The sequence below is a fragment of the Glandiceps talaboti genome, chromosome 17 (genome assembly GCF_964340395.1).
Source record: "Glandiceps talaboti chromosome 17, keGlaTala1.1, whole genome shotgun sequence".
NCBI lineage: Eukaryota > Metazoa > Hemichordata > Enteropneusta > Spengelidae > Glandiceps > Glandiceps talaboti.
Window position 1 is genome coordinate 14,129,528 of NC_135565.1, and position 24,070 is coordinate 14,153,597.

The window sequence follows — 24,070 nt, forward strand, 5'->3', positions numbered from 1 at the left end:
ATTTATAATATCAAAACTGCTATACTACATCAAACACTTTCATAGAGACTGAAAGCTGATAGAAATTAAAAGACAAAAAAGTATGGCCATACGCAAACACACACATACATACATACATATACATACATACCGTATACATACATACATACATACATACAGACAGACAGACAGACATACATACATACATACATACATACATACATACATACATACATACATACATACATACATACACACATTTTGATAAAATTACAAAATTCATATTTTCTAAGTTATTTTTTATTTGTCCCTGCTTTCTCATCAAACACATTACTTATGTGTTCTAGTAAAACGTAAATACAATTCACATATATAAAATGGGCGACAATATGTACATGTAGCAAAAGAAAATTAACAACAATGAGGGTTTTCTAAACACTGCCCAAAATAAAATCCGGATTTTTACCGCCTGGTCAGCTAAATTGTCATAGCGCCCTCTGTCGTTTGCACACAGACATGTTTCATTCAAAACATGGCTTCTAGTCAGTGAGGACGTGATTTCTGTGTACGGATTTTAAATCGCAAAATTTTAGTCATCCGTTATCATGAAGTGGATAAAATTTACAACAGACATTGTATATACATCAGAGTATTTACAGGTAAAGTTTTAAAATTATTCTGCACACACAAATAGTTTAATAGCTAATGTGAAATTCTCAGCTGAAAATAGTATGTGTTGATGTGTGGACGATTTGACACATCAACATGTATTTCTCCAAAAATACCAAAATTATGTCACAAAATATTCTTGGATCTACCCAAAAATGTTTTAGTGTACATCAGTACATCTAGCGACACCTGTGTAGTGTCATTTCGATTCACAATTTTTTCATAAAATATGAAAATCTGGTCCAACTTTTATGTTGACCATCAGAAGTAGTATGTATTCAGTTGTGACGTCACGACAAGCAAATCTGTCAGAAATCAAATTCTCTCAAAAAATAGCACCAAAACTTTCTGCAAACATTTCAAAAATGTTATAACATACATCAGAGAATATAGCGACACACCTGTAGTGTGTTTTTGATTCACAAATATTTCTGAAAATATGAAAACTAGAGGAAATTTTTGTGCAGACAATGTTGTTTACAACATTAAAGTGATGACGTCACATCTCTTTGTTATCCTAAATTCCATAAAATTCTCTGAGAATTTCACTAAAATATTTTTTATTTCTTGTAAAATGTACACCGTACTACCCGTAGTGTAGAGTAGATTTCTTTATTTGGTGTAAACTTGGATACAGTTGTAGAATGGCTTTGAAACTATAATCCTAGGATCATTGTGATGCTTACAAACAGCAATGTAACCCCAGTCTAGGTTATCTACAACTACTTCAACTTCTTCTCCATTCTTTGTATATTTCACAATGCACCCCCTAAGTGACCCCCTAAGTAACCTGGACTGAATACTATAAACATTATCCCATAAATCTACACTTAGCCCATAGGGTGAGTACAGACCATCAACCAATGAGAATAGAAAGTGTAGTTGGTCATTGTATACTTTGATACTACCATCACCCCAACCTCTACACCAGTCAGACACAAGGACATTATTCACAGAATTGACAACAACACCCTGAGGGTTAATGATTTGTCCTTTCTGACCTTGACCTTTGACCTCTGCTACACTTTCCCCATTCATGTCATACTTGACCACTCTCTTCCCTTTACTATCTGTGACAACAAATCCTTCATGTAGTAAAGCAATCCACTCAGGATTTATGTTGTCATGTTGACAAAATATTTGTGTAGTTTTAGAATTTTGTTGATAAACAACGACTTGGTGATTAGCAATATCACTCATGAAATATATATTGGATTTATTGGTGGTTGTCACGGCAACATCCAATGGTTTGAATTCTTTGGGAAATTTACCATCAAATCTGATCTGAGAGTCCAGGTCATATTTAGAATTGAAAGTAAGAACTGAATGGCTTTCTGTAGCTGCAATGACCACTTGACCAAGGTGAGTTGTGGTCACTCCATTTGGATCTTTGAACTTTACTGGACCACTTTTACCATTTAATGTCATCGTTACTTTCCACTGACCTGTAATGTAAACAAAGGTCAAAGGTCAACAAGCGGACTACAAGCACAATCCAATTTAAAATGTTTATTTTTTGAAATTTTAAATGTTATATGTACTGATTCCAATTTCTATGGCAACATACAAAATTTTGTCAAGTGATTTGTAAGAGTAACCACAAGTTACCATGGCAACAAGGAAATTTTTTTAATAAAAATTAGATTTATTATGTAACAGGTACTGTATTTAGTACATCTAAATATATATCAAACTTATATGACATTGTAAAAATTGATGTTGCAAACGTTTTTGTCACCTTGATTATTTTCATTAGTAACAGTAACCATAGCAACAATATTTATTGATTTTGTTCAAAATTATTGTTTTTATTATATCTTAAGAATTAGTTGAGATAGAAACTTAAAATTTTCAATTTTTTTGTTCATATCATAATTTCTTTAAATTATAGCTACATACATAATAATGCATACACAAGTACATTAAGATTTCCATGGTAACAGTGATGTGAAATTGTAGATTTCCATTAGATTTGCAAAATCATGTTTAATTTGGAAATCATTCCATTTTGTTTTATAACTTGCTTCATAGCATTATGCTAGATTGTCATGGATTTCTTATTTTTATTCAGTGTTCAAAAATGTTTTTTTTTTTTCATATTTCCATGAAAATACTGTTGCCATAGTGATCAACTTGCAATCAACTGGTTTTTATTCAAATGTGGTAATTTCTTGTGGCAGAATTATGTAAAATAGATATTGCATGCCAAATTTATTAAAGTGTATCAGTGTATGTTAAAAGTCAAAAAATTAAGCTTAAAATTAACTTTGTTTTCCTCTCAATTTTCTCTTTAATATCCATGGCAACTGATTAGTGTTTTAAATTGATCCAAAATTGTATTAATTGTTTTGACACCAAGATCATGTTAAAAAATTAGCCAAATTTGGTCTATAATTTGGTGGAAAATATTGCAAAGATAACAATAATTTCTGACATCACATCCAGAATAAATTATGGCTTTGCCCTTTGCTATACAATCAAATGTCATTATCTATTGCAAAAATAACAATGATTACTCTATATGGCCACAACCTTAGTAACAATCAAATGCCATTATCTATTGTAAAAATAACAATAATTACTTTATATGGCCACACGCTTAGCAACAATCAAATATTATCTCATGCAAAGAGAGCAATATTGATTGACACTTTATTTAGTATTCTAAAATAAATATGAACATCCAGAACTATGGTCTGCACACCCTAAGCAGCAATCAAGAGGTAGTGTCTTTTTGTGCAACTTATATTTAGAACAACTATGGAATCAAATGCTGGCAATGTTCAACCAATCAAAACTTACAGTAACTGTTCTGCTATAACCCCAACTTTTTATTCCAAATTCCAAATCTGTTTGTATTTTCAATTTTCAGATGTTTGCGGAGCAGATTTTGTGAAGTCAATAGTACCTGGGCTGAAGTTCATTATTATTACATCATATGCATTCATGTATAAAGCCAGTAACCATTTTATGATGGTATCTGTACAACACAACTGATCGGATGAAGATAAGAGTGCATTTTGATACTGTGTCATTCTAATGTTCAGTAAGGCACACAAACCAAAAGGCTCTTTTCAGAGCCAATACATCCTCCAAAAAGAGATACCATAACCACATCATAGATAAAATGTCTTCAGAGAGGCTAGTTCCCACTTATATTAATGTAGACCAGATGTAGTCCACTCTAGGATATTACCAACTAGAAGACTAAAGTCCCACCTAGACACGTAGTAAAATATCACACACTAGATGACTGTAGTCCCACCTAGACATGTAGTAAAATATCACATACTAGAAGACTATAGTCCCCACCTAGACACGTAGTAAAATATCACACACTAGATGACTGTAGTCCCACCTAGACATGTAGTAAAAAATCACATACTAGAAGACTATAGTCCGCACCTAGACATGTAGTAAAATATCACACACTAGAAGACTGTATTCCCCACCTAGACATGTAGTAAAATAAAACACACTAGAAGACTGTAGTCCCCACCTACAATGTAGACATGTAGGAAAATATCACACACTAGAAGACTGTATTCCCCACCTAGACATGTAGTAAAATATCACAGACTAGAAGACTGTAGTCCACATCTATAGACATGTAGTAAAATATCACACACTAGAAGGCTGTAGTCTCCACCTAGACATGTAGTAAAATATCACACACTAGAAGACTATAGTCCCCACCTAGACTGTAGTAAAATATCACACACTAGAAGACTATAGTCCCCACCTAGACATGTAGTAAAATATCACACACTACAAGACTATAGTCCCCACCTAGACATGTAGTAAAATATCACACACTAGAAGACTATAGTCCCCACCTAGACATGTAGTAAAATATCACACACTAGAAGACTGTAGTTGCAACTTAGACATGTAGTAAAATATCACACACTAAAAGACTATAGTCCCCACCTAGACATGTAGTAAAATATCACACACTAGAAGACTGTAGTCCCCACCTAGACATGTAGTAAAATATCACACACTAAAAGACTATATAAGTCCCCACCTAGACATGTAGTAAAATATCACACACTAGAAGAATGTAGTCCCCACCTAGACATGTAGTAAAATATCACACACTAGAAGACTATAGTCCCCACCTAGACATGTAGTAAAATATCACACACTAGAAGATTGTATTCCCCACCTAGACATGTAGTAAAATATCACACACTACAAGACTGTAGTCTCCACCTAGACATGTAGTAAAATATCACACACTAGAAGACTGTAGTCCCCACCTAGACATGTAGTAAAATATCACACACTAGAAGACTGTAGTCTCCACCTAGACATGTAGTAAAATATCACACACTAGAAGACTGTAGTCTCCACCTAGACTGTAGTAAAATATCACACACTAGAAGACTGTAGTCCCCACCTAGACATGTAGTAAAATATCACACACTAGAAGACTGTAGTCTCCACCTAGACATGTAGTAAAATATCAAACACTAGAAGACTGTAGTCCCCACCTAGACATGTAGTAAAATATCACACACTAGAAGACTATAGTCCCCACCTAGACATGTAGTAATATATCACACACTAGAAGACTATAGTCCCCACCTAGACATGTAGTAAAATATCACACACTACAAGACTATAGTCCCCACCTAGACATGTAGTAAAATATCACACACTAGAAGACTGTAGTCGCCACCTAGACATGTAGTAAAATATCACACACTAGATGACTGTAGTCCCCACCTAGACATGTAGTAAAATATCACACACTAGAAGACTGTAGTCTCCACCCAGACATGTAGTAAAATATCACACACTAGAAGACTGTAGTCTCCACCTAGACATGTAGTAAAATATCACACACTAGAAGACTGTAGTCTCCACCTAGACATGTAGTAAAATATCACACACTAGAAGACTATAGTTCCCACCTAGACATGTAGTAAAATATCACACACTAGAAGACTGTAGTCCCCACCTAGACATGTAGTAAAATATCACATACTAGAAGACTATACTCCCCACCTAGACATGTAGTAAAATATCACACACTAGAAGACTGTACTCCCCACCTAGACATGTAGTAAAATATCACACACTAGAAGACTGTAGTCCCCACCTAGACATGTAGTAAAATATCACATACTAGAAGAGTATAGTCACCACCTAGACATGTAGTAAAATATCACACACTAGAAGACTGTACTCCCCACCTAGACATGTAGTAAAATATCACACACTAGAAGACTGTACTCCCCACCTATAGACATGTAGTAAAATATCACACACTAGAAGACTGTAGTCCCCACCTATAGACATGTAGTAAAATATCACACACTAGAAGACTGTAGTCCCCACCTAGACATGTAGTAAAATATCACACACTAGAAGACTGTAGTCCCCACCTAGACATGTTGTAAAATATCACACACTAGAAGACTATAGTCTCCACCTAGACATGTAGTAAAATACCACACACTAGAAGACTGTACTCCCCACCTAGACATGTAGTAAAATATCACACACCAGAAGACTATAGTCCCCACCTAGACATGTAGTAAAATATGACACACTAGAAGACTGTAGTCTCCACCTAGACATGTAGTAAAATACCACACACTAGAAGACTGTAGTCCCCACCTAGACATGTAGTAAAATATGACACACTAGAAGACTGTAGTCTCCACCTAGACATGTAGTAAAATACCACACACTAGAAGACTATAGTCCCCACCTAGACATGTAGTAAAATATGACACACTAGAAGACTATAGTCCTCATCTAGACATGTAGTAAAATATCACACACTAGAAGACTGTAGTCTCCACCTAGACATGTAGTAAAATACCACACACTAGAAGACTGTAGTCCCCACCTAGACATGTAGTAAAATATGACACACTAGAAGACTGTAGTCCCCACCTAGACATGTAGTAAAATATGACACACTAGAAGACTATAGTCCCCACCTAGACATGTAGTAAAATACCACACACTAGAAGACTGTAGTCCCCACCTAGACATGTAGTAAAATATGACACACTAGAAGACTATAGTCCCCACCTAGACATGTAGTAAAATATCACACACTAGAAGACTGTAGTCTCCACCTAGACATGTAGTAAAATACCACACACTAGAAGACTGTAGTCCCCACCTAGACATGTAGTAAAATATGACACACTAGAAGACTGTAGTCTCCACCTAGACATGTAGTAAAATACCACACACTAGAAGACTGTAGTCCCCACCTAGACATGTAGTAAAATATCACACACTAGAAGAGTATAGTCCTCATCTAGACATGTAGTAAAATATCACACACTAGAAGACTAAAGTCCCCACCTAGACATGTAGTAAAATATCACACACTAGAAGACTAGTCCCCACCTAGACATGTAGTAAAATATCACACACTAGAAGACTGTATTCCCCACCTAGACATGTAGTAAAATATCACACACTAGAAGACTATAGTCCCCACCTAGACATGTAGTAAAATATATCACACACTAGAAGACTGTAGTCCCCACCTAGACATGTAGTAAAATATCACACACTAGAAGACTGTAGTCCCCACCTAGACATGTAGTAAAATATCACACACTAGAAGACTGTACTCCCCACCTAGACATGTAGTAAAATATCACACACTAGAAGACTGTAGTCCCCACCTAGACATGTAGTAAAATATCACACACTACAAGACTATAGTCCCCACCTAGACATGTAGTAAAATATCACACACTAGAAGAGTGTAGTCCCCACCTAGACATGTTGTAAAATACCACACACTAGAAAACTGTATGTAAAATGCATCATTGAAATAAATTTAAAAAAAATTAAAAAAATATATAATTATATAATAATTGAAATATTTCAAATTGTAGAATTTGTAAGTCATGTGTTGTACCATTTCTTATTATTTAGTGTCTTAGGGATGTGGAAATATATAATTGTCATTTTACATGTTTCTAACGTTAAGTAATGTTTCATCAATAGCTATCTAATCACAATTTATAGCTATTTTTATAATTTGTCTGTAGGTGTAAACTCTTAAGTCACTTACCAGATTCCCACTTTTTCTTGTCTGCTGCTGAAATATCATCTCTGTTGAAGGGCTCTCTCACTGTCTTCTCTGAAATGATTAAATGACAAAATGTAAATGTCTAGTCTGGATGCCAACTGTGTGAATAGACATTTAATGGTAACAATACTGTGTATAGGAACGAGACTAGTAATTGTCAAAATTTCACAGAATATGGACAAAAATGTTATCTAGCATAGGAAAGTGCATTAGCACTTAGTCTATTATTTTCTCTTTTTTTGTGACGTTATCCCCCCTCCACCCCCCACCCCCCATTTTTATTAAGTTATGGAAAGTACAAATGATTTGACTGAAAGTTTGCTTTAAGATAGACAAAATCCTTTTGTATGTCGTGAATATTTTCAGCTAAATAGAGCAAAATATTGGGAATAAAGTCAATTATTGCAAATGTACCAGCGATTAATTGCCATGGTTTGCACATATTACTACATATATCATGTAGTTGTACTACTATGGAAGGCAAGCTATCGTCAAACTAGGGATAGACACTATGTAAACCTATTGTTGTTACATGTGGTAGATACCACAAGTTGGTGATTACAGTTTGATGGTTGTATAGAATCTGATATAATCACTATGTAGTCAATATAGTTTAATTGAATGTGGAACTTGAAGAAAACTTGCCATTGGAGATGTTACCATAATTTTAGTGTAATTATGTCAAAATCCATTCACAGCTTTTATCACCTATCAACCTAAAAATGTTCATTAATTTTTTGAATGTTATCCAAATGTGGACATTTTGTTTGCACCTTGTGTAAAAGACAATTAGATGATATATTATTTCTCCACTAATAATATTCTGGTAACAAAATGAAAGTATAACCTGTGAATTTCACCTTTTGCACCTCGTTCTTTGCCAACCACCAACTCCTTCTTTTCAAAATTAGCCCTACTGCATGAATAATGTTGGAAGTACATGAGGCTATTTTCCTCTAGTCTCTCAGACTTTTACTCAATAACGCCAAAAGGAATAGATTATGTGAGTTGATGATCGCATGAAAAAATATACATTTGTTTACTTCACATGACTACACCTTAATGAAATGACAGCCACCTAACATATACCTAGCATGGATCAGCATGTTGGTAAATATTTTTAAAAATAGCGCAAATATTGCGTTGCCGCACAACTTCATGTTCAGGGCAATGATAGATATATAATTTTTTGAAGATTTAAAGTTGTAACCAAAACAAAATTTTCATACCTAATTTCCATCATCATAATCCAGCCATCCTATGTTGGAAGTGTACAAGACAAGTATAGCAACATCCTAATCAAACTTTAAAGGGATGTGTCTACAAGGTTTTGTACTTCTTTATTTTTTAAAATCAATTTGGAACCAAGTCATACCAATATAACAGGTTTATCTTTCTTGGTTGTCTTATTGTAATATTGTAAAAGCCAGCTACATTCAGTTTATATGGGTAGGTGATGAAACAGCTGTCTTACAATATATTACATAATCCAGTCATAAACCAAACTGGCCAAGCTACAGGCTTTACCACCAGAGGAAATAGTAAAGTAAACATTATAGTTAATTAACAATGTACTGTTCTCACTGTGTCAGCTATTAATGAGGACAAATCTACACATTCTCAACAAAGTTAAGCTCAATCTACTGGGTAATTTCAGAGTTGAAGATTTTTGAGGAAAAGCAATGACAAAGAATAACACTTCTAGAAACATCTCACCAAGTTTCAAACTCATTCACTTAGTATTTTTTGAGATATAAGTTTTGACCAAAATTCACATTTTTACACCTTAATTCCATATCACTCATGGAATCATGGTATGCTTAACATATCTTCGTCCATACATCCCTAAATGCATTTCCATTAAATTTCAGCCCAATCTGCTCAGTGGTTTTGGAATTATAGATTTTCAACCAAAAAGACACATTTTCAGCCCTAATTTGCATATCACTGATGGAATCATCCCGTCATGAACAAATCTTACTTTACACCCCCTTAAGAATGTTCCCACCAAATTTCGCACCAATCTGCCCAGTAGTTTCTGAGTTTAAGTTTTTTGACCAAAAATCACATTTTTTGACCCAAAACCCACATCCCTGATGCAATCACTTCCATTTGAACAATTTCCCAACTAGACACCAGAAGTAACATGACCACCAAATATCAAAGCAATCGGTCCGGCAGTTTTTGACTTTAAGTTGTTTACACACATACACACACACAGACAGACAGACAGACAGACACTTTGCCATGCCTATAGCACTACTGAACCTTTCAGTTCAGTTGTGCTAAAAACTGTACAGTATTGCTACAACGCCATTGGCGCAATTTTTTTGAAAGTTTATTCACATGCCTAACCATCCATGTTGTTATTTTTGCAATATACATTACCGTTTCATTGTTGCTATGGGCATGGTCTTGTTGCTAGGTATACATATGTCCATTTTAGGAATGTCATTCTATGGGGGCCCATTCTGGTCATAATTATGTACTAATAATAAAACTACTGCTGTAATTAATATTATGTATTCCTTGAATTACTTAAATGTGTTTTGATTAATTTTATACACCGGTCTTAATTTTATGTAGTCTTGAATTAATTTTATGCATTCCTTGAATTAATTTCATGTTGTCTAGAATTAATTTATGTATGCCCCGAATTAATTTTATGTATGTGCCGAATTATTTTTATGTATGTGCCGAATTATTTTTATTTATGTCACGAATTAATTTTATGTATGTACCGAATTATTCTTATATGTATGTGCCGAATTATTTTTATTTGTCCTGAATTAATTTTTTGTATGTGCTGAATTAATTTTGTGTATGTCCCGAATTAATTTTGTGTATGTGCTGAATTTATTTTGTGTATGTCACGAATTAATTTTGTGTATGTGCTGAATTAATTTTGTGTATGTGTTGAATTAATTTTGCCCCTACAATCCTTTGCGCGAGATTTCTTATTCAAAATCGCGGCCCGCAGCTCGCAGCCGGTGGTGTTCAGCGGGTATGCGGGTTGTCATTCGAGAAAGGAATCAAGGAGGATTCTGCCAATTTTTGCTCAGTTGTTCGAGTTTTTCTGTCTCCCCTGATTTAGGATCGACAGACGATCTAGAATAAATTTAGTGTCCGAGGTCAAACGAACATCCGGGTATTTATTACTGTAGCCCTATGCATATATGATAACGAACATCCACGACCGAAATCTGGTCGTGCGTGTAGCGTAGGCATTGAAAACAGTGGTTCATTTTGGGCCGCAGATGTGGATGATAATCCAATGGGACTACCTTCCCATATTATACAAGTAGCACTGCTAAGTTTACATCAATCTTTGACATAATATTTGAGCAACATGCTATCAGCTGAGATAGAATTAGGGAAAATTCTGGTTGCTGTAGCTTGGATACCGGATACTTATTAATTTGCTACAGCCATAGCATATTTCTCTTGGGAGAAATTGTTAATTATGGACTGCGAGGGCGCCCCCTTTTGGTGGCAGTTTTGTAGCAATTTTGGTGTTTTGGCGCTCAGCCATTTGTTCCTGTTCAGTTTTTGCTGTGAGCTAACTTTGTGCTCTGTAGTTTAATTCCTTTTTTTCCCAACCCACCCATCCGTTGGTTGGTGTGGAGTGTGTTACCACTTTCAGATATTAAAGCTGTACTAATAATAGGGGTTAGACACATGAATTGAGTCTGTGTATGAAAGTTTTTGAGTTCTGCAATAAATGTTGATTTTTACAAATATGGTCATGATTCATGAAACAAAGTGACGTGTATGTGTCCAATATGACATGTCACCTTTGTACCATTTTTGAAAGAAATTGGATATTGCACGTCTTAGAAATGACGTGTTACAGAGGGATGGACATAAGATAGATGGACATAACCCATTGTAAGAGTCCGGACTAAAATCATATTGGATTGAAGTACATGTATAGCATAGTAAAAGTTAACTTACTCTCATCTTGAATAGAAATCTTAGAGGGAAATACATCCGTCAATTCTTCAGCTACCCCTCTTCTGGGGCCTACAACAGGTTGTGGTTTCTCTCGTTGGATTGGCATCATAGCTCCTACCAAGGTGTCTGCTCCAGTTCTACATCTGACACCAGAGTTCTGAAAATTGAAATCATTAAATCAACTGTCAGTGACATAAATAAAGGGAGAGGGTCATTCATGTTCTAGGGACCAGTCAGTTTCTCCAGCCTGGGGGGGGGCGGTGGATACTTAAATCGGGCCGACAAAAAGTCACTGACCCCCCCCCCCCCCCCCCCATCTGTAAAACTCAAAACAGGCTGATCCCCTATCACTTAATTATTCTAAAACATGGTGAACCCCCCCCCCCCATATATGATATTCGCATGAGTGACAGGTACTTTTTGATCGTGACTCAGTGTGGACTGCTTGACTGTCTTGCATCTACTTTATAAGATCCCGGGTTAGCACTATCATATTTATAATTATTGACTACACAGGGTAAATATATTTGAAAAGGAGTTTAATAGCATCTTGACAGTGAAAGGTAGGGGGAAAGCTTGAGAAGGGAATATGTACAGCTGTCATTAGGGGTCCTAGGGGGTCTTCCCCTAGAAGCCCAGGAGGTTTTTAACTCTGAAAAGTCAATTTTGAGACTATTCAGACATTTTTAGAAAATCATTTCCAAGCTTTACAAGACAGCACCAACATGTAAGAAGCAACTACATAAGGTTGAAATATTTTTGAAATATAGTTTGATAGGATCTTGACAGTAGGAGGTAGGGGAGAGATCTTGAGACTGGGATGTGTACACCTCATGGGGGGGGGGGGGGGTCCTAGGAGGTCTCCCCCTAGAAGCCCTGGAGGTTTTTTCCCTGAAAAGTCAATTTTGAGACTATTCAGACCCTTTCAGACAATAATTTCCAAGCCTTACAAGACAACACCAACATGTAAAAAACAACTACATAGGGTTGAAATACTTTTGAAATATACTTTGATAGCATCTTGACAGTAAGAGGGGAAGAGCTTGAGACTGGGATATGTCCACCTCATGCGGGGGGTCTGAGGGGGTCTCCCTCTAGAAGCCCTGAAGGATTTTTACTCTTAAAATAGCCCATATTTACGCTATTAAGACCCTTTCAAGCAATAACTTAATTCATGCTTTACAAGACAGCAAGTATCAGAAACTATTCTTTATAACTTACACTAAGGGTTGAAATATGTTCTTAAAAAGTTAAATGGCATCATTATATACATGTAGGTGAGCACATCTAATGGTAGTATCATTGGTAGGGGAGATTTGGAGATTAAGGCAATTTTAGACTATCTTGGCAAACATTTCACATCTTGAAAAGACAATATCATCTCAAATTAGAATAGGGTGAAAATATTTAAGAAAAGTTTAATACCATTATAACAGTAAAAAGGTTGTTGGTGCATCTGATTGTTGGTTGAATGCATGAGTGACCTCTGGGGGTGAGGAAGTCCTTGGGGTTTTCCCCCTGGCAGATATGGAGTTTTTTGCTTGAGATACTAAGGCAATGTTTAGGTTATTCATAACCTTTGAGGTAATATGTCCAAGCTTCGAAAAGCTAACCTAAATGTACGTTTTAAATGAGTTTCCTATATCACATAAAATAGACATGTAACATTAGTATAGGGGCATTAATATATGTATAATAAAGTCACCGGTATGTTAGAGAAGTTTAGGTGGTCATACCTAGTGTATAATAGAAACTGGAATCTGATGAGATGTGGTGATTTGTAGTGTCAATAACATGACGAGTAGAACAATTTTGATTAACTTCATTTATAAACTATCTATGAAAATTGCCATTACGAAACCTTCAAGTCTCAAGTTCACTTTTGCCCCAAACTGCAATATAAGTGAAGCATTGATTGTGAAACAGCCAAGCATTTACATGACATGTTCTGTAACTAGTGTGGTAGCTAGGTAATACATGTATATGTATATGTATAGTTATGTTTGAACTAATAAGTAATATTAAAGAATTCATGTAAGAAACAGGGACACGAACAAATGTTGACATGTACCACATTTCAGACAAGGCTATATGCCATTGTAGAAAGGATTTTTTTCTTCCATCACAATTTAAAACACAATGACCCCCCCCCCCCCCTATCCACAATTTTCAAAACAGCATGACCCCCCCTACTGCCAATTTCAAAAACAGGGTGACCCCCCTACCAATCCACTGCCCCCCCAGGCCGAAGAAACTGACCGGTCCCTTAGAGATAGGAAATTGAGGGTTAGGGGTACGTATCACGCAACTGACTGGTCCTAATTTCTCTTGCCCTTAACCTTATAACTACTGAAGATTTCTAATTTAAGCTGTGTAGGCTTTAATAGTTTTGTAGCATGGATAATGTTAGCAGTGTAGCTGCTGATATAGAATTTTAAAAGGAAGGACCCAAGTATTAACTAAAATTTAATTTACACCTTTGACAACATGTCTCATTTGCCCCTTCGATGACATAGCTGTCACTAATCTATTTCTCAAACATAATACTAGTGATATGCAGTGGCATAGATTTATTCACTCATCTACAATTACATGTATAATTTCACTCACATGTTCAAGACTTTGCAGAACTTCACCAGCTATCATTTGCATATTTTCTCTGAAACCTTCCACCAATTTCTTCAAATCAGGTAGAATATCTACATGAAAGGTTAAACATAAATATCATTTTATAATAACAAGTCTTCTACTTTGTCGAAGACATAGCCCCCAACAGTAATATGGTGTTAATTGCCAAAGGTAATGAACTTGAATACATTCTGTACAAAATACCACCAGTGGTGTTGTGGCACAACTGTACAGTTTATGTGTTATATTTTAAATGTCTATTCACATGCCAATCCTGGACAATGTGTCATATTACCTGTGGTTTATTTTTGAAGTCATATATGAAAATTTGTAGGTAATGAAAAAATTACACAAATAAATTTATTGGCCAATTCCAAATCCAACTACCGGTCAAAATAAATAACACAAGAATCAGGCTTTCAAATGATTTATTTAAAAACCATATATCAAAACTTGTATGTAAAAAGAATCACAAAAACTAATTCATTGGGTCATTCACTTGAATGGTGGAGGTCAAATCGAGTTACGTGATTGGTCCATTGAAATAGCATGCCCAGGAATTCTGAACATCTAACGACATTTTAAATATAAGATGGCAGGTTTACAAATCTTCAGAATTGCATGATACCTTCCAGTTGACTATGACGTCAATTGCGCCTAGTAAATGTGTGAGTTCTGAGCATGTTTGTTCTAGAAAGACAGATTTTTACTGATCAGATGTCCAATTGGCAATAATTTTATGACTTGAAAATATAGTACTCAAATTTAGCAGGAATGATCAGTCACATATCGCGTAATTGTGGGGTATGTGCAATTGTGACCATTTCACATATAGGAAAACATACAGCAATTCATGTTGTTAAACTGATTTGTAATTACTATTATTGGTGCTTGTCAATATTTATTTGTTGTTTTTGTTTGTTTTTATGTATGTATGTATGTATGTATGTATGTATGTATGTATGTATGTATGTGTGTGTGTATGTATGTATGTATGCATGCATGCATGCATGCATGCATGCGTGTGTGTGTGTGTGTGTATGTATGTATGTATGTATGTATGTATGTATGTATGTATGTATGTATGTTTGTTTGTTTTGGGGGTTTGTCAGTTTGTTTGTTTGTTTGTTTTTGTAATCATAACTAACTAAGCTTGAGCGCCCTATGACTTATGAAAGACAAATATCAATATGCTGACAGTACATTAAATTATATAGAGCAGTAATTTTCAGTTACTACCTTATAAGTACACTACTTGAAGTGTGAAGGATTATATTAATTTACTAACCCCTAAAATCTGGACGTCGCTTTGGATTTTGCTGCCAGCATCTTTTCATTACCGCTACAAGTTCAGCTGGAGAATCAGACGGTATCAATGTTTCATCTGGTCTAGCTTCGTTGCTTACAATTGCAAGTTGAAGTTGCAAATTACTGACTGCTTCTGTAAAGCAAACACAATGTACAGAGATATACCAGGGATTACATGTAAGTTGAGTGAAAGGAAATGGTATGAAATAAGAACAACTTTTGTCGGGCCCACATGTTTAATAGCTATTAAAAAGTACAAATTCATATATGATTTTCCTAATTTGTATGTTGGCGGCTTCCTTATGGGGTGTCTATTTTTTTTTTTAATTTCGCAAGCCATTTTCGCTAGTGTAGTCTGGATGCCAACATGGCTTCTAACTAAAAACCACATCTGGTCAAAGTCCCTTAATCAGCACAAAAACTGTTCATCCAATCAGTGAACCCCAATGACTATAGTGATGTAAACAGTGTATAAGTAGCATCCCGAGCTGACAAATAAACCATATTTGGACATTTCATAACTGCCCCAATAAACATTAACTATATGAAGGACTGTGTCATTGGTTAGAATTTTGTGATTAATTAACAAAAACATTATTATGTTAATGACTATGGGTGGCTGTGGGTGAATTTTAAATTGCATCTCAGGATTTCTTGAGTAACAACTTTGACTAGACTGTGAGTGGAGGTGTAAATGGTAATGATATACTATATAGGAACTAGACCATTGCTAGCGAGGACGGCGATCAAAATTGAAACAACTTGACTACTGGTAGGATAATAGCTTTTTCTAGTCAAAACAGATTATCTATAAATTAAGGTTGTTAAGACTTTATATAATTATCATTTTGAATACTATCCTTACGTCATTTATGTATTTGTGTTTGTATTGTGTGGATGCCAGGTTTGTGTATTTGTTAGTTTGTTTGGTTGTTGTTGTTGTTGTTGTTGTTGTTGTTGTTGTTGTTGGCTTTGGGGGGGGGGGGTTCGATAGTTGTAAGGGGAAATGGATGTTGTCACTAAGTTAACACAAATATATTAATGTTGGAATGTCAGATAAACTGGGAGCTCTAGATCTGATTGTGACTGTTTGATTTGATAAATTCAAACAGAATCTTCATCCTTGACCATAATTGACATTGTTTCGTTATTGCAAAAAATCAAGTGAAAGATGTGGGTTAAGGCAAAAAGGAAGTTAAACCTTGGTATGGGTCTTCTCTTGTGAGGATCTCCCAAATAACAACAGCAAAGCTGCAATACGAAAAGAGAGAAGTCAATTTAAAGGTAATGTAAGGATACACAAAATCCTAGATGTATACTGATATACATCAGTTAATCAGAATGATAAAGGCTCTTTTGAATTTCATGGTTTGTAGTTGAAAACATAGTCACATTTAGATTTGATGAGCAACATCATTTTAATCCAAACTAAACGCCTCCCATAAGGGCAAAACTATAGATTTTTGTTCTGAAATTTAAAGCACACATTCTAAAGAAATTATGCCTACTTATCAAAAGTGATTATTTATGCAAATGACAAACTGTAATTAAAAACTATATATAAAACCCACATCAAACACGTGTGCTTTGTTATGGTTGATGTATGTACCAAATTATATGAAATGTGTAGCTTACATTCTTAAGATTTAACCTAATTACCGAAAAATTACTAATTATGCAGATTTCTTATTAAAACTAAAAGCTGCATATACAAGCTTTATAGAACATGTGCGTTTCGTTATGTTTGATGTATTAAGAACCAAATGTATGAAATTTGAATCGTGTATTCTAAGATATAGCCTAATTATCAAAAGTAATTAATTATGCAAATGACATTACTATCAAAAACTATAGGAAATGGCCACTTTGTTTTTATCATTGAATACACGAGATTATATGAAATTTTGAAGGTTTCATTCTTAAGATACAACCTAATTGCCTGAAATCGTTAATTTACGAAAATGATTCATTAAAACTAAAAGCTATGTCAACAGACTTCATGAAACATGTGCCATTAATTATGGTTGATATATTTACCAGATTATATGAATTTGGAAGGATGAGTTCTTACGATGCAGCTTAATTACTGAAAGTCATTAATTATGTAAATTACTCATGAGAACTATAGGCTACATAACTTTTTATAGGACAGTACATGTGCTGTGTTTATGGTCAACGTATATATCAAATTACACTGTATATTGAATTTGAAGTACATATTCTTGAGATATAGCCCAATTGCTAGAAACCCTCAATTATGCAAATGACTAATTATTTTATATCTACCAAAATCTAATCAATTTTTGCAATTTCCATATGAAAGATGTGTAGCAAGTTTCATTAGAATCGATGGAGTATGTTTGAGATAGTGTTCACAGACAGACAGACGGACAGACAGACAGACAGACAGACAGACAGACAGACAGACAGACATAGACAGACAGACAGACAGACAGACAGACAGACAGACAGACAGACAGACAGACAGATACAAAGGGACAAACGTATACATAACTTTCCCTTACGGGAGGCATTTGGTTTGATTTGATAAAATTACTGAATAAGATTAACATGATGAAGACACTCATCCATACATCCATGAGATAGAAAAGTGAATCTAGTTTAATAAGTTATAATAATTACCTGTAAACATCAAACTTCTCATTCGCTTTTTTGTTTGGATCTTCTAAGTATTCAGGAGGTATGTGTGTGATTGTTCCACCTTTAGATGAAGTTATTGTTTGTGTGAGTGTTTTTAGTCTGGCCATACCAAAGTCTGCTATCTGGAAAAAAATGTTTAAAAAAAGTGATTTTGACACTTTTCCTTTAAAAAACATTCAAAATTACTCATCAAGTAACTTTTCACATATTGATAGTAACTACGTGTCTTACCGTTGAATACGAAATAATGTTCAACTTACCTTGATTGTTAAAAACTCGTCCAAGAGCAAGTTTGCAGCTTTCAGATCCAAGTGTAATATTCTAATTAATCCTATTATCTTATGTAGATAATTCATACCAAGACAGGTTTCAAGTACGAACCGACATCTCAGGCACCATGGAAGATGTACATCAGTCGCCAGTAGAGTGTCTAGAGGCCCATTAATCATGTATTCCATCACAAGACCATAATACCTTGGGTTTGTGTAAAGTCCAAATAGTCGTACAATATTCTGATGATTAGTCATACTCAGTTTTTTAGCCTCTTCCAGAATCATTTCCTGGTCACTATAGTAAGGAAATATATCGACATTAGATTGAGAGTTATAAAATGCATAAAGTTGGGAATTATCCCATCCATCACGCTCACACTTAATTCATTGACTGTCGAGGTTTTGTGAATATATCCATCTATCAATAATGACGTCATCAACGCGATTTGAGCATTGAAACCACGTGTTCAATGCTAATCCATGACAGGAGATATATAGAATGCACTACGTTTATTCTGATAATAATAGTGCAACTAAACTAAAGACATCAATTGTGTCGTTGGTTATGTATGGTACCTTGATTAAAACATTTCCACAATAAATAGCAATCAGTCGATATATTACGAGACATATATTAAACAGTCATATATAATGCTAGGTTCACTTTCATACCTGTACGTGTACCCTTATTTTAGCATAATTCAAATGTGTGCGTTTTTGTATAATTCAAACGTTTGGCAATATGTGGCAAAGGTTGATTATTGAAACAAAACACGGAAAAGCTACTACTGTAACAAGGATGTTTACAATGCAAATTTAGCCTAGATCTTACCTTTTTTGCATACGGATTTTTCTGTAACATTTTTTAACAGCTACTTTTATCTGCCAATCTTTATGCATAGCTATATATACTTCTGCAAATGCACCCCCTCCAATCACTTCATCGATAACATCTAAACTCTCTTCACTAATAATTTGCAAATCCTGGGCAGTCGCCATGCTAAAGTTCTGTTGAGAAAATGATTATGTACAGACTGTGATTCAGGACAAAAGGAACATTTAGGAGGTAAACAGTATATACGGTGGAGTGGGACTAAGGAGAACATATTCTGTTCAAAACGGCATAGCCTCCCAAGCGCTCTAAGGTAGCGAGCATAATTTAGGGGGGGCGAGGGGCTTCTGGAGCATATATTTTGTACAAATTTATTTTCGCAGTCCCCCTTTATGATCTAAAAAGATGTCATAAGATTATATATATAATTTGATATTAACCCCCATCCCCAAAGCTGCAAGACATTTTGCAAATGTACTTGATAAACGACTGCTCGTGGGGTTAAATTTAGTTCAAATCTTGAACAAAATATTTCGTGACCCCTTTCAGTCCATCAGAATTTTCAAGGCCTCCCCTTCGCACCCGATTTTTTTGTATCACCCAATTTTTTCTCCTCAGCCCCCCCCCCTTTCCCCTGCTGTAAATTATGCTCGTATCCTAAAACAATTCTTGCCACCCTCAAAAATTTCCATAGCAACCCCTGCATAATACACACAGATTTGGACATGCTTAAATTGTACAACACCCTCATGCACACTATTGTATGAATACATATGTACATTTACAACAACGACATTTAGTATACAGCATTTCACCATGGATCATAGTATTGTTGGAAACGTAATAATAGGTTAGCAAGCGTTATATCTCAACCGGAGAAGGTTCATTGTCCATCTACTGTGTTGAATCATATAAAAATTCATCATAAACATGATATTTTGCATTCCTAGTTGGCAATAGTACAACTTAGTGTACTTGTAAATTTTGAAAGCCATGTCACCTTTTTTGATGACAGACTTTACTTTGTTTCAAACCATTTCACTTTGACCATTTTGAAAAATAACACAGGGAAAGGTCTAGCATTTCTATTGGTGAAGTACCATAATCCTAATTAATTGATCACTCCCTTTAGCTAGTAACGAGATTGCCAAAATACGTACGTATATGCCTGAGTTTGTTCATACATAATGTTTTCTTTGTTATCTGCCATAATCTGGTTCTTACCTGCCAATTCTATTCAAAGTTAATAGACCGTTCTTAGTAACAAGACAATGAAACAGCGGCTAGTCGTGTCTGCACTTGTTTCTATTGATTCCAGCACACAGCGTCTAGTTCCTATACTACTTATACAGCCATTTTGATTTAAGGTTCCCCTTCAGTAGTTGACGTCATCCCTAGAAACAGACACAAACATCACATCATCTCAGATCACCAAACTAAATATAAGTATTAACCAAACTAAAGATAGATAAGGCAAACTAAAATATATATTTCTTTTGCAATAATAATCAAGTTATCATATTTATTGATAGCAATTGTCTTGTGGTGCAACGCAATCACATAAACTGTTTTGATTTTCTTAAAAAGACGTACAACGTGAAGGAAAAATTACTCGGGGGGAAATGACAGTGCTGTGGCATTCAATTTGGTAAAATGGCCAGTAATTGACAACGCTTGTTGATTGGCTTAGCTTGTAATGTCTTGTTCATAAACAGATGAATCATATTTGCATACTGCAGATGTATAAAATCGATAAGATATAATACAGTATAGTTTTCTTTTTGAATCTGAAAAGTGGCAACACAGGAGGAAACAGCCTACTTCAGACAAGACGCCTGCCACACCTTAGACATCGTCAACACCAGTATTCTATTGAGCTACGATTCCAATCTCCGCGGAAGTATATTAGCACCGTTCTTGTGTTTTTGTGGGTCATGTTGTCTTTCCAAAAACTGACATGACCTTGAGACATAATGACGTACTTGGGCTGTAAAACGTACAGTTCAATGTCACTTAATGCAATCATAACAGTCAGATAGGTTTTACTTCTGTCTGAAACTATCTGGGTGACAACAAGTAAGTTACAGGATTCTTAAAAGTTGACGTCATAGATATAAGAACTTACCTGGTATAGACAATTTACGTCAAACAAATCAGATTATATCATAATCTATTACATAATGGCTAAGATGACGTCATTTCAACTCGTGATGTAGCATAAACTGACGATGTGACGAGGTACGTAGAGAGACGCCGCGCCGTCAAACGAATCCACAGTCAGTGCATGCACTGAACAATAAGTTAAGTATCACGTGATATGAGGATATAAATAGCTACACACATATATGAATGTATAATTCGTGCTACCTGTTGACACTGTTCATTTGAATACAGGTTTTGGGAATTTTCTTTTAACTCTCAAATTTACGACCAGAACTCAAAAAATGCGAGCCTTTCTTTCTCGAATGTTCTCACAATCATATAAACCATTTTCAAAATATTACCCCCTCCCCTCCCCAAAGAAAACAAGCCGTTACAAGTTCATTTTCTCAAAATTGCGACATTAGCATTTGTAAGCACATTTTCCTTAGTAAAACATATATCTATTAGTTAATAACCTTGAGCCTTGAATTAATTAGTGCTGTGTACTTGGGAGAAATGCCCAGCACTCTCATCTCGTACTAGTGTACCTGTCCCCGAATCGACCTTTTAATGTGTGACCACCCCTTTCATATATCTTGTCGAGACACTGATGGTAAACAACTCGAGAACAAAGGAATAGCCTCTAAGTTTTCTAAAGCAGAGATTGCAAACAAAGGTTTTTGTATGTGGTGTAAAGAGTGGAATGAATACAAAGTAGGACATGATACATCGACACGTACGTACCATACCACATCGTACGTCGTAACAGTCTGCTGTTTGTGTCAATGGATGCCTGTATTAGAGGTAAACAGAAAACGTGAGGAGAATAATCTATAGGTCTATTGCCGAGATGACCCTGCTATGGTTTGGAGAACACGCTGCAGATGACATCACACGGTGAAAAAAATAACAGGAAGTTATTTTATCATATTCATAAATCATCAGCAATATCATAATAGCAAGTGACTGAGATTTCATCGTGCGTAGTATTCATAATTTGATTGAATATTAAAGTGATATTTTTGATAGAAATACAAATGTAGGAAGAATTGTTTCATACCATGCCACGTAATACAATTCCACATGTAAAGGATTTGTCCGGCAAGAAGTCATACGTCCCGTAGGCAGTTGAGGTGGTGGTGCTTACAAGGCTGAATAACTGAGCTAACATGTACTTATATTAAATATTTTCAAAGATTTATGTCACCTATCCATTGTAAGAAGTAAGAATCAAATGTATTGCCGGTCTGTATATTCCATAGAAGGCAATGCTATTGTACGTTGTATATTCCGCATAAGGCAATATTATTGCTGTTCTGTACAAGGCAATATTACAATATCATTGCTGTACGTCCCATGTAAGGCAATATTATTGCTGTTCTGTATATTCCATACAATACAATAAATACAATATTATTGCTGTACGTCCCATGTAAGGCAAGATTATTGCGTGACTGTGATTCCATACAAGGTAATATTATTGCAGGTCTGTATATTTGTTGTTATATTCCACATAAGGCAATATTATTGCTGGTCTGTATATTCCATAAAAGCCAATGATGTTGCTTGTCTGTACGTAGATTCCATTTTAGGTAATATTATCTAAGACCCGTATTCTTTCATCTTCATTTCGAACCGATTAATTACAAGTATACACACAGTGCTGAGACCACACTAATTAAATACGAGTTGAAGAGAAACTGAAATCTAATTAGATGTGGTGATTTGTACATAATGTCGATAACATGTAGTGTCTGAAATAGAAAGCGTATTAATTCCTTCTGATAAGTTCATACCAAAGAGTAGAACAATTTAGATTGACTTCTTTTATAAACTATCTCTGAAGATTACCATAACGAAACGTTCAAGTTCACTTTTGCCCCAAAGTGCAATATAAATGAAGCACTGATTGTGAAACAGTCAAGTATTTACATGACATGTTCTGTAAATAGTGTACATGTATATGTATAAGTGTTTGTGGGTTAACAGTCTATTGACATTTACACATTACTGTGAGTGAAATGGAAATGTCTTATGGTGACATGACATTGACTGTGACGATTTTTACGATAAGAATGCTCTATGGTTTGTTTCACGTATTTGACAACGATATGGTACGGTTGATGTCGTCCTTGGATATATACATAAAATACACGGCATCATCTCGCTGCTCGCGATATTACATAACCTTTATGGCTTGCGAATATTACAGGATTTATACCATTCCCTGATGCGATAAATTTTCTAGTCTGGATTCCAACTGTGGTCTAATAACCACAGTGGTTAGTAGACCACAGTTGGAATCAGACTATATATTTTCTAGACAAAAAATACAGAATTTTAGTTATAATGCGTACGATCTACTGTCTTAGACTGGCATACTGACTACCGATTATCATTTAGATACCTTTTTCTCTTCATCATTATTTAGAATATTGATATGCTAGTTTGCTAGGTATGATACGTTTACATTTTATTCTTTTATTCGACTCTTTATATGTATACTATCATACCAGAGCAACAATTACTTATTTCGAATTTGATTTGAGA

At 35.1% G+C, this 24,070-nt stretch overlaps 1 protein-coding gene across 1 annotated transcript; it reads right to left on the bottom strand.

Moving 5' to 3' along the window:
• Positions 1–290: 290 nt before the first annotated feature.
• LOC144448279 (uncharacterized) lies at positions 291–21,657 on the bottom strand. Its single transcript, XM_078138462.1, has 11 exons — positions 21,504–21,657; positions 20,603–20,772; positions 19,379–19,554; positions 18,535–18,841; positions 18,257–18,396; positions 16,815–16,864; positions 15,594–15,746; positions 14,288–14,376; positions 11,678–11,834; positions 7,706–7,774; positions 291–2,093 (listed from the first exon to the last, which is right to left on the bottom strand). The coding sequence occupies exons 3-11, from the start codon at positions 19,543–19,545 to the stop codon at positions 1,261–1,263; spliced, it is 1,965 nt and encodes a 654-aa protein (XP_077994588.1). The 5' UTR covers positions 19,546–19,554; positions 20,603–20,772; positions 21,504–21,657; the 3' UTR covers positions 291–1,260.
• Between the last annotated feature and the right edge of the window lie 2,413 nt (positions 21,658–24,070).

Excerpts from the sequence above, each read along its gene's own strand:
- LOC144448279 (XM_078138462.1), bottom strand. The coding sequence starts at position 19,545 with ATGGCGACTGCCCAGGATTTGCAAATTATTAGTGAAGAGAGTTTAGAT. Across the intron at positions 18,842-19,378 it reads AAAATCCGTATGCAAAAAAG|TGACCAGGAAATGATTCTGG; the intron begins GTAAGATCTAGG and ends TCCTTACTATAG. Across the intron at positions 14,377-15,593 it reads GCGACGTCCAGATTTTAGGG|ATATTCTACCTGATTTGAAG; the intron begins GTTAGTAAATTA and ends CCTTTCATGTAG.